The sequence below is a fragment of the Rhamphochromis longiceps genome, linkage group LG18, assembly GCF_057381845.1.
Source record: "Rhamphochromis longiceps isolate RC_006_pf linkage group LG18, R_longiceps_female_GT1.1, whole genome shotgun sequence".
NCBI lineage: Eukaryota > Metazoa > Chordata > Actinopteri > Cichliformes > Cichlidae > Rhamphochromis > Rhamphochromis longiceps.
The window spans coordinates 10711875-10724621 of record NC_140574.1 but is presented as its reverse complement, the minus strand read 5'-3'; the positions used below and the strand labels follow the sequence as shown (position 1 = coordinate 10724621).

General features: G+C 38.6%; 1 protein-coding gene across 1 annotated transcript in view; it reads right to left on the bottom strand.

Annotated features, from left to right (window-relative positions):
- The window catches only part of gnal2 (guanine nucleotide binding protein (G protein), alpha activating activity polypeptide, olfactory type 2), a 52287-nt gene extending 42065 nt beyond the window's left edge, over positions 1 to 10222 (bottom strand). The window contains exon 1 of the mRNA XM_085390341.1: positions 9513 to 10222. Within this exon, the coding sequence (XP_085246467.1) occupies positions 9513 to 9999 (487 nt within the window). The 5' untranslated portion in view covers positions 10000 to 10222. The remainder of the gene's footprint in view (positions 1 to 9512) is intronic.
- Positions 10223 to 12747: the final 2525 nt, after the last annotated feature.

Here is a 12747-nt window from a genome sequence, read left to right as displayed (position 1 = left end):
ATTGAACATAAACACATTATCTTTCTCATTTAAGAGAAACCTGACAGGGATTTTGGGATAAAATTGAGCATTTTTAGCTTTGATGTAATCATTTTGCTGGTGAAAAATAAAATGTTGCATGTTTAAGTAGTTTTAACTGTGGCATTGCAGCATTTACTTAAGTAAAGCATCCGAGAACCTCAAGAGATAAATTTGAGAAAACCTGATTTTTTCCAGAATTTTGTCTGATTCTTCCCATTTTAGTTTTGATTCCTGGACAACTTTAACTGTTGTTAGGTATGTCTTTTCAGTTGCTTATTAACACACATATTTAAATCAGCCAATCACATGACAGCAAGCAAAGACACCATGTATGCATGTAGGTCAAGAAAGCTGTAGTTCAAGCTGAGATTAAAAATAGAGAGGAAAGGTGATTTAAGTTACTTTGAATGTGGTGTGGTTGTTGGTATCAGACATGCTGCTCTGAGTATTTTAGAAACTGCACAGATTCCCCAAACCATCATCTCTAGGGTTTTAAGAGAATGATAGTGGCCTAATGGTGTTTGGGATATTTTCTAGGCAAACTTTGGGCCTCTTCGTACCAGCTGAGCATCATTTAAAACACTACAGCCTACCTGAACATTGTTACAAAGCTCAAATCATCTGAAAATGGTTTCTGAAACATGAGTTCACTGCACTCAAATGGCCTCCACAGTCGCCAGATCTCAATCCAATACAGCATCTTTGGGATTTGGTGAAAGGAGAGATTCGCGTCATGCATGTGCAACTGATGAATCAGCAGTAACTGTGCGACGCTATGATGTCAATATGGACCAAAATCTGTGCTGAAAGCAGCTCTGAATGCAAAAGGGAGTCCAACACAACACTAGCAAGGTGTACCTAATAAAGTGGCCACAAGCATGTATATACTGAAATTTCTGAGCAATTTGAGACACTCCATAAAACAAGATCTAGCAACGTGATAAGTTACATCTAGTCAATCGCTCTGCTGTAAAATTGCAGTGATACTAACAAGAGATAAAATGTTGTTTAGTTCTATTAAATAAGCATAATGTTATCCTCAACCTGATCTCAAACTGCAAAGTCCAAATGACGGAGCACAGGAGTATTTTAATTATACGTTAAGCAAAGATAAAAGAAATGCCTTTCTTCTGAGTTTCATCCTTTGTGAAACTCAATGCTCAGCACACATTAAAGCCATGTTTGCCACCGACACAGTTTACACGCCTGCCCGCCGTGCCGTGTGGCGGGCTCACTAAAGAGATGTTTAGGATGTTAAATAAGTGCTTAGTGCCACGTCTTCCTTACTCATAAATGTTTACCTGCCAGAGGCTAAACCAATAAACCAACCGTAAACCATGGACCACCACAGAATGAAGGATTTATCCCAGAGACCATCCATCTGACAGTTTTGCCAGAGCTTAGACCTGCAGTAGAGCTACAACCACATGAACGGCCCTCAATTAAGATCAATTAAAGGCATTTGATAAAGTTTGCTTGTGATGGCTTTTCTTTCTTTCTTTCTTTCTTTCTTTCTTTCTTTCTTTCTTTCTTTTTAAAGTTGGCATTTACGGTTACATTTAAATTTAGTTTTAAATTTAGAACAGCATTGCGTTATTTGTCAAAGCAGTATTTACGAAACAAACTCATTTTATTCACGTCATCACAACGTCTCATAGCTCTCGCTAGTCCCGCCTTCCTGTGTTAAAACACAGTCTGCTGCATTCAGGTTTTAAAAACTAGCCGCAAAATGTACTGTACATATTAATACCATCACTAAACGCGTCACTGAACAACGAGGTTATTTTTGAAACATATACCAAGGAATCTGCGATTATTCTGTCCGAAATGCAAATACCAGTTTCCTGTAGTGAAATTAGTAGAACAAAGTTACCCAGCATGCAAAACCACTCTTGAACTCTCACTACCACCATAAATACTCCATCACCAAAAGAGGGAAAAATCCGGCTGCCGGCCTGAGAAAGCAAGGTCAAAACAAGTGGCTGGCCCACACCACCCTCTAGTGGCTACGCGCAGAATTGCACGCAGGCTGTCGAGCTCCCCATGAATGATGCAGAAGTAGGTTTTGCTGCATAAATTATTGTCCTTTTTAGGAAGTACCGTCTGATATTTATATTTAGCTTGCCGCTGCTTCCTCTTAACTAGACTAAAAGTGTGTGCCAATACTCATTTTTCTTTTAAGTCCCTCTCCAAACAAAGATTGCTCTCATTTATCTGTACTTCACTTGAAGTCCTTTTTTTCTGCCATCTTTGTCCAGGATTTGACACGAGTCACATCTAGTGAAGGAGAAAGGTTTCTCAATGTTCCACCTAAATTCAATCTGTATCTGCATGAACAGCAGAACTAGCTTTTGATATCATGTGCAAAAACATGCAACTTTTAGCAGATGCATGATTTGTATCCTGTGGAGACATGAGAAAAAGATAAAGAGAGATGGGGCTTAAAGAATCCCGACTTGAAATCGCAGGGAAAACTCTACACAAACAGGGGTGATGGTAGAAGAATTACATCCGGGGGGTAAAAAACAAAAACAACAAACCGTCTTTATATCTTATTTTGGAGCAAAGAAAAAAAATCAGCAAACGTAAGCAATTTTTGTCAGATTTGACAGGCAAGTCTATACATATGATTTTTGGGTCCACTGAAGTTAAAGTTAATTTTCATAAAACTTCAGGATAACAATCAAAATAGGCGATCAGAGGGCTTTGAAGGTGGTACTGAGAACTGGCTTTTGAGTGAGGTACGAGGCCTTCTGTCTAGCAGTTAAACTTTTGAATGTGTGAAAGAGTTTTAATCTATCAGTGTGACATCTGTAAAGGTCACTATGAAAAATCAATCAGTGCCTCCCACCTGACTCTGAGCCCTAAAGTACAAAGGATGGGTTGAAATTCAGGACCTTTTTTTATATATATTATTTTTCCAGCAGTTTTGAGACCTCATTACTTTAATGAGTAGTGAGTAATAAATGTTACCTGGATGTGCTATCTGTTTTCTGATCATTCCCACAATAAAACAATAAAAGGTTATATCATCATGGCTCTTTAAAACAAGTTAAAGAATATGAAAAGCCCCATTTTGATACCATCTTTTATACTGTGTCAAAAAGATTCTCTAACAGTCTTATTTTGAGTGTTTTAGGGCTTTTAAAATATAAAACGTGAGGACCAAAGTTTGCATGCTTTCATTAAATAGAGTAAGGTTATTAAATTAGCCAATTCTGACAGGGTGAGGTGGGAACATTTTTCAGATTTGGCCTGTTGATTTTATATAGTAGAAGACATACTTGCCAATTAAGGTCTGTGTCAGTGTATTCACATGTGCAGCCTTGGAAGCAGCTCTCAGATCAGTATTACAAGTAAATCTGTTTTTTGTCTGACATTAATAGTTCTCCCCTCCATTTTCACTCTTACATGTATCCACACCTCGAGTGACTCGGGTTTATTTCCCATACCCGCTTAAAGCCCCTTAAACACAGCTGCAAATGCTGCACAGTTGCACTGTGCAAGTAAAACACAGGCTTTACCAAAACTATTGCACTTTACATTTAATATAGTCAAATATAAGGCTTTCTGGCTGGGAAAAGATTATAACTGCCAGTGGGCTGTAACGGCAAACCTAATAATAACTGACACTTGAAAGAGTTCTTTTCTCCACATAAATCTTCTACACTTATTTACTGGCCCGGCTATAATTGAAGCATGTATTGTATAAACAAGGCACGCGTCCAAATGATATGCAGCTAAAATTAGCCTCCTTGAAATTTTTTCTGAGGCTGGAAAGAACTTTACAGCACTCTCTGTGGGGACAGAGGCTCTTGATAAAGCATAAATTATACTGTAAGCACAACGTGAAGAACAACCACGGTCCAATGTCCTTCGAATGTGGCGTGGTTCACTCTGATGAAGCAATCACAACTATCAAGACAACTCACACTGCGACCTTGCTATCAGTATCATAAACACGACTGTAATTCATACTCCAGTACCTGCTGTTGCTCATTACATTAACTGGGAACTCTAAGCAATGAGTAGCAAAGTTCAGGAGTGGTCAATGATAAAACCCATTTAGACAGAAGCAAAGTTCAGTTGCCTCTGCTTGTATTCGAAAGGGCTGGGGGTGGGGCCTGTGTGAATGAGTAAGCTTTTCCAAAGTGTGCATGTTTTCACATGGAGGATAGGGACTCAAAAGGCAAACAAAAACAAAACTAAAAAGCACATCTCGTAGGGACTTCCAACGAAATCCGCATTTAGCCAGCCTACCTCGTTTCAGTGATCGTTTCGGTCAGAAGTACCACATTGTTAGCAGCCTGTTGTTCAGGCTTATGAAGGCGATAAGGCTGAGATATGAAACAGCCAGTTAAGGACATCTAGGAAAGCTGTAACAGATATTATCAGAGGACTGTGGAGAATCTGAGCCAAGAGGCCAAACAATAAAGTAACTTCCTCTCCAAGAAATCATAGGAACTTTCCTTCCAGTTCCCATCCCTGTATTCCTGCACTGCAAGTAAAAAATGCACTACTTCACATTTTCTGAAGTGTCTTTTATTTGAACACGCCTAATAAAGAATGTTTTTACTGTAGGTTTGAAGAAAATATAACATTACTGTGCTGTGAGAAGTCCAGATAATAATAATTACACACAGATCCGTGACTTTCTGTGTCTAAACAGATAAATGAAAAGGCCTATTTTTGACTAAAATGAGCCATCTTGCTTTGCAATTCAAACACATCGGATATGTTAAAGTTGCAGAGCATGTGGCAATCTCATAACCTTTAATAAAGGGATGCATCTTCATTAGAGAAGCTATCATTAAATATTTCATTTATATTTCTGTGTAACGTCGTCAGTAAACTACACAAGCAAGCTTTAACCTCCTGAAAACCGGCAGTGCCTTAAACTTTGCTATGCTATTTAAAGAAAACTTCCCATATGAGGAAAAACTTTTTTAGTATGTAACAGTTATGTAACAAAGTTACAACTTCCTGTTCAAGGATGAAAGCTTAGTTTTTATTCTTATCAGGTATCCAACTAATCCCAAATAGATCCCAAACAGGAACTCGGGTCTCAGGAGGTCAAAAATATTGGATCAGAAGTGATTTACCTTCACAGGCTGACTTATTTTGTCAAATTGCAATTTTTAAATGTCTGAACAAACTAGTCACAGATCTGCTCCATAAAATTGATTTTGAAATTCCACTATTGATGCTTTGCAGAAAGATCTACACTTAAACACTCATATATACTTTTTGTTGCATCCAAAGGCACTACAAAGAAAGTGGTTGTTTTGTCTTTTATGTTGAGGGTATTTGTACATTTTGCACTATTACGCAGTTTTTAACGATCTGACTTTGTATGCTTCCTTGATGGTGGCCTTTCCTGTAAAAGGTTTGCTCTCGATGGGACTTCCTGGTTAAATAAAAGAAAATTTGATCAGTCCCCTTTCGAGGTTAAAAGGTCCAGAGAGCTGGAAAACCCTGCCATAAGAAATAAAGACATGACTGATTTTACAACTTTTAACACCGAGGAAAAACTAAGGCAAATCTGTGATCACTCTTCTCAGGGACTGTTTTTTTTTTTTTTTTTAAATCTGTTCCATTTTATTATTTCTTTATGTTTATTTTACACCTAATTTGCAAATTATTTGTGGCTAGAAGTCCTACAATTATGACTACATATATATTTTATTTAAATATAGTGCATGCAACGTCCCTACTATATACATAAACAAATATGAATCACTTCTATTTCCATTATCCGTCATTATGAGTCACATTTTTCCACTTGTCAACGATCTAAAGAACATAAAGAAAGTCAACCTGCTATCACAGAAGACCAATGAATGAATCTCACAAATATCTGTATTTAAAAAAAGCTTGAACGTGTGAAGTTTTGCTAAAATACTTTTTTTTTTAAATGATGAAATGTCTCAGCTCCACAAGAAATTATCTTTATTTCTGTATTCGAACATAAAATCTTGGAAAATGAAGAAAAATTATTTACTTTTAGGAAAAGAAACTGTTTCAGCTTCACTTCAGCAGGTTAACATCATATTTTCCAAGTTAGTGCTGAATTAAAATATTACTCATCAGCTGTTACCATATGAAGAAAAAGCCTAACACAGCATCCGAACATTTACCTGATTGTATAAATATTACCAAAGCGTGCTCAAAGCCTAGCACGGCAGCCCATTTATGGTCCGCATTCGTTCCTCTTAATCATTGTTATTTCCCTAAATTACTGCAGCAAATACAAACAGATAAAGTGACCCAGATTAGGCACCATACGTTGCGTTGAAATGTAACACTATTTGAAAGGTGTCCACTTTCAGAGGAACACAAACCACCTCAGTCCACTGCAACAGGAGTCCTGCTGGAGACTGGCAGGATATAAAGCCCCAGAGGCCTCTCGGGAGAAGCCAGAGGTGGCCCGCAAGGGCTGCTGGGTGTACCAGGAGAGTCAGCCAGCTCCCAAAAATAACTGTGATCCTATGGAGGCAGATCACGCTGAAGTAACACAGGTCAAACATGCTGTAAGCTTCCATGGAAGAATGTATGACAGTGGCCTGTGCGGCTTCATTAGGATGAGCCATTTCTTCCTGTGTGTAATTAGTGGGAGCTGTTTACTCAGGAAATTAAACTGGCAGCCATTTATAATAATCGAGGAAAGAAGCAGTGCACTTTTCGAAGTAGAGGAAATGCATGCGATACAGCATCAAGCCTGGCATGAAACTGCGAAAAACAAAAGAGCATCAGTTCTGTTTTTATTGTAAATGTGTCGACATCTAAGTCTTTTATAATCAGGTTAGCCCTGGCCACCTTTAAGCTTCTGCTCCTGGTCAAGATTTTCTCTCTTGAAAAAAAAAAATCAAGTGCTGTGCAAGTTTTCTTTTACAGTAGAGGGGTGAAATAACACAAATTACAAGATACATCTATATAAAATATGACAGTATTAATTAAAGTGTAATCTCAAAAGCAGCTGGAGGGCTGAATTCAAAGATGGGTGTTACATTTTCGTTTCTGCGCTGAATGCTCTGCGAGGTGGTCGAAATGAGCTCTAAGCCATTTCCGCTGGTGAAGAGGTCCAGCCCAAAATCGCCATCATTCTGAGCATAAGACTGGAAATCATATAAACAATCCATCTATGGGACCCAGTGATGGTCTGGTTAAGTATACAAGTCCTGTGGTTTATATAAACACGTTTAAAATCAATACGTGTCCCACATACTTATTTAAATATGAATTTGCTGGTTATGGGGTTTTTTTCCACACTATAATAATTTACTGTATACAAAGGGCCATAACCCCCAATTATTTATTAAACTGATCACTTACAAAGGCTGACAAATCTATGTGAACTTGTAAATTCTTCATAAATGAAGGTGTAACCATCAAACCGAAGGTCAGAACTGGGATCAGTCTGTAAGTTTGTACTCTGAGTGGATAATTTTATCATATTTGTTTGGTTATTTAAAATGCAGACTCTAAATGTGCAACAGTTAGCAAAAAGGTCATTTTTTATTATATTATACACATATAGAGAACTCCAGAGTAAATATGATCTAATACTACAAGTCACCATAATATGCTTTAAAATATTATTTGAACCATTTATTCAATTGGTTAACTTTTTTTTTTTTTCAAAGACAGACTATTTTTGGTGTCTCTGGGCAGATAACGCACTTAAAAATAAAACTTTAAAGAATCACAGGAGCCAAATTTAGCACGCAGTGCCTGATGCAAATCACCTTATCTCGATTCATCTTTCACAATTACACCATTTACATTTGTCAGTGTTAATCGAGCTATTTTATTGGAAATCCCTAAAGTGAGCTCACTCTACATCACAGGCTCCTATACACTCCTCCGCTGTTTATTAAAGCAAAATAACATAGTTATTGAAACCCCTTTACTGTAAACATGTAACAGTTTAGCCAAAAGTAAATTTTTAACAAATAATATTATAAAATACTCTCTCATACATGATTGCTAGAGCAAACATGGTCCTATAACCAAAAGCTAAGTAGTCTTTTTATAAGAACCGAACTGATATATTGGTCACTTGATCACAGATATGCTGTGTCGTCCAATTAACATTTAAAAAACAGAATATAGAGGTAGAAAAATAAGTTTGGGATAACTTTAAAATGGTCGATATATCTTTAAAATATATAATATAAATCTCTGCCTGCTGTGGCTCCCATATCAGACAGACTCTAATTGTTATGAACCATATTTGCATATTATAGTCTATCACAAGAAGCCAACTCTAGTCACTATATTGCAGAGTGGAACGCTTTACTATACTGCACCACATAAGTCCCAACATTTATTGAGCAAACCAGCGAGCTATATTCTGTGTGTACACTAAACTGTACTTGAACAAGGCACAGCAGCAAGAAGCTAAATGATCTCTATGCAGTACATATTTGTACACTAAGGTCACCTTACACACTTTATGGATTCATTTACTGGAGGGAGGGGAAAAAAGACTACTGTAACTAGATGTACCTGTTGTCTCCGGTTATATAATTACAGGAGTGGTTGTCACATTGTGTGCCTTGTGATTTTGTCCCAAACTTACAATATTATTCCCGTAGCACAAAAAGCAATAAATGAGATGTAAATGCAGTGTATTAGTGAACAAGCAGTCCGATTGATGAATTGCTTCCCTTTGTGGGCCAAACTACAACGATCTAAACTGTAGGTGTCATTTAAGTGCAGATGCTGCACATCTGTGATCCAAAGCGTCTTCAGAATTTAAAGAAGAATTAACAACATTTCAACATGTGGGCTTTTTTCTGCAAATACAAACTGACGTACGCCTTGAAATCTTGGGGTGCCTTGGGTACAAAAATGTGTGAAAACCACTTGTTTTAGGTATAACATCTAATTTAATAGACACTAGAGCATTACTAAAACAGCCTGTATTACAGTATATTTGTTGGTGGGTATGACTTTAAAAAGTGCCCCAGCTCCTCCACATAAGTGCTGAGTGGGAATAACCAAACAGCCAAAGCTAAGGCATCTTTAGATTATCTTTACAGAGAAAGTCAGCTGCACTTATAGGACACTCCAGAGTCCAAATGTGCCAGCTAATAAAAGAAATATTTGTTTTCTGTCGCCTTGGACATATGCCACACTCATACTATGATAGAGGCTACTACACAAGGCAAATACGGCCCAGTATAGCCTCCAGCTAAGAAGTGTCTGTGTGCCCATGTAATGTTTATGTTTGTCCCTGATTAACAGTCGACATTTCGCTTAATTGGCTATTCAAAAATCCCCATAACCCTGAATGTAACTGTGACAGCAAGGATCCGGTAGTCTAAACGTCCATCTTCATCACTTGTCATTGACAGCCGCAGGGAGTTTAGTCTTCACAGTCAAGCCAACAGATGTGGCAACAGGCCTCGCTAGAGCAGTGACATAATTTCTGGAAAGGCCAGTGCGTTTTTTGGTTTCTAATAATAAAACAGAGGTACACAACCTACCGAGCAGCAGCAGCCGATGCGTCTGTTTGTACTCCCGTTTGAGCTCCTTGAGCACCCTGTCTATATTCTTACTGACTTTCTTCGCCTCCTTCTCGGCCTCCTTCTCCTCCACCAGCAGTTTGTCACAGTTTTTCTGCTTTTGGGTGCTTGTTTTTTGCAGCAGCTGTAAGCGGCGGCCGCGGTCCTTCCCCGTCCCTTTACCGCTGCCTCCACCTCCGCCGCCTCCGTTCTGTATGAGCACACCGTCGGTACCGGTGTCTCCACGGCGGTGCTCCCCGGCCGGGAGCCTGGCAGGGTCCCCGGGGCGCACCAGGCCGCCGCGTAGCGACGAAGTCTCCCCGCATCCCCCGGTGTCCTCCTGGCGAGCTCCCCCGGCGCGTGTCGGCACGGCGGCATCCGGAGGCTGGTCCGAGTCCGAGGTAGCGTTGGAGATAGAGCCGCTCAGGTCCCCGAAGAGCCGGGGACGCAGACTGTAGCACAGCCCCATGTTGAAACCAATATGTGTCTGTGAATGTGATTTTTCATAAATTAAAATATCAAAAAAAATCGCCGTTGTGCCACGAGCCCTAACGAGCCATCGTCACATTGGAGCTCCAGCGATGCGATTCAGGTCCGAATTTGAGCCGAAAACGTGAATGAATTATGCTCCGACATTTGCTATATGTCATTTTGCATTTTCCCCAGTCAGCCTTCGCTTCGTAGTTAGTGGATCACCTGATCCTTTAGTGGACACTGCGGGTCCACCTTACCGTAAGTAACCAAAAGCACAACCTTGGAAAAAAACGCGTCTATGCGCCTCACAGACAGGCAACAATCTCACTGCACAGTTGTTAGGTGCAATGCACGGCACGTCACATTACTACAGTATGGCCATTTCGAGAATGCTGGTCATGGTTTTCATTCCTCACATTTCATGCTTGCATCTCTAAATCAGTTGGTGGCTCCTGCTCTCTAGACCGTAATCTCTATTTTAAGACACGGCACCAAAGCGTTTCTTTATTTGGCCCTGCAAACATTCCTCTGACACGATCTGTGGCGCACACAAGGATATTAGAAAGATATTACCAAAATGGCACTTTAACTCTTAACATTGTTTCTATGATTTAAAAAATATATATTAGGCACTACTGTATGTTTTAACAGTGGGAGCTAGTGTCTTAAGCAGGGGCGTGTCAACAAGGGAGAGGATGTGGTGGCACAGTCCCCTCTCTGTCACCTCAGCTGGTGCTAAAAAACTGTTTACCTGTAGAAAATATAACTACATACACAATTTGTATCAATTATATATGTATAATAAATTAAGGCCCATTATACCAGGTAAAAATGAGACTGTTATTTATAAACCGTGTATAAAGTTCTGAAAATGAACTCCACTCTTACCAGCAGCAACATTAAATGTATATGTGGATGCCAGTGCATTAAGAATTAAATCCACCGATAAAAAATATAAGTACTTTAAATTTTTCAGTTTTTTGAGTATTCCCAGATCAAATAATGTTGTTTGAACAGTACAAACAGTTTTGAATGCTAGCCATTTTTCTCCTGCGTTTAGCGTTTTTCCTGTTTTTCCTTGTGTTTATGATTGATAACCTTGTGCATAACAAAATTCACAAACAGATTTAATGTGTTTGTGAATTTTACCTTTTGGCAAAATGTCCTGGATTTTTATTATACGTGCATGACAGTGTATGACCTGTTTGCTCCTGCACTGGTTCCTCTTTCTCATGGTTCATCACATTATCACAACATGAATAATGTTTTTTAATGCTTCCTTTATTTTCTCATAAACAGTTTTTTGTATTGTGAGTCTAAACAACATAATTTGGGGGAGTTCCATATAATATAAAAACTATAACATATTTAAGCCATGCAAAATATGACCTTCATGCTATGATGATTTTCTGAATTTTCCAACATTTTTCAGTTAAAATAGGACTCACAGGAGAAACCACAGCAAGAAGATGAGTCTTGTATCAAAATGTATTTATATATTTAATCAGACCTTTATAACTTGTTTTGAACAGCCTTCTGTCCCACACAGTGATGCAATCCTTTAAATTGTACTCAGAAATCCACGTTTTTAACTTTTTAAATTACGAGAACCTTAACTTAAAAACATCCAGGCTACAAATGCTTCTTCCTGTTACTCTGACATAGACATTAAATCAGTACGGTTTTACTATTAAAACTATGACATATCAATTTGATTCTGGCACTGAGAATGGCTGTAAAATTGACCTTGTTGCACTTTTGAAATGTGATGATTTAAAAAGTGCCAAATATTTAGCACCATTGGCACTTCGAGGCTGTCTAACTTTTACCTTCATCGTATGAAGGCTTCATGAACAGCACTAGAGTCAGTGTGGGGCACTTGAATTAAGTGTCTGATAACTGGGGAGCTTTGTGACTTGAATAATCGGATCAGAAAACATTCTGACTACACAAACAGGTGCAGAGAGCAAATTGGACCACTAGATGGAGCACTTGTGAAACAGTAAGCCAGTGATAGAAGTGCTTCTTCCTCTGGGAGGCTGTTTCTGCAACAGCATGATGTGCATTAGTAAAGAAGATCTGTAGCATAGTTTGAAACCCTCTACTCTGAGCCACAATTGAACCCCAAAAGACAAGCACCAGTATGTTTTTACATTATGAACCTTGTAGGTTCCATGCTGTTGTTTTGACTTAACAATGTCCTTTTACATTGTATAGGTTCTGGGATAGTCTCAAGTGCATTTATTGTGTGGGAGGGATGGAAGGGTCAGCAAAGTGACATGGTGCGTGGGACGCATCACATTTTTGAGTTTGCCCAGAGTTAACATATCTGAGTTTGGGCATCTGAAGAGTCTATTCTTGATGTTTTTGGGGGGTTGTGTTGTTGTGTGGTTTTATTTTGAGTCCTTACCTTGGTTTCATTATTTCGTGTACCAGTTTTCTTTTTTTTTTCTGAGTTTCCCTCATGTGCTTTTGTATCTTGTTCATTGTGACTTTTCTTGTCACTGTGTTTAATTTTCTTGTTATTTATTGTTTTCGTTTGACAGTTAGTGTCCTGTGTTTGTCTTGATTATGTTCACCTCTTTCCCCTCCTGTTTCTACTTTGCCAATTAGCCTTCTGTATATAAATAGTCCTGCCTTCCCTTTGTCATATAGTGTCTGTGTATTTTTCCTGTGTGTGATCTTCTTTTTCTGGTTTTACTACATGTGAAATATTGATATTAAATATCATTAAATATTGAAA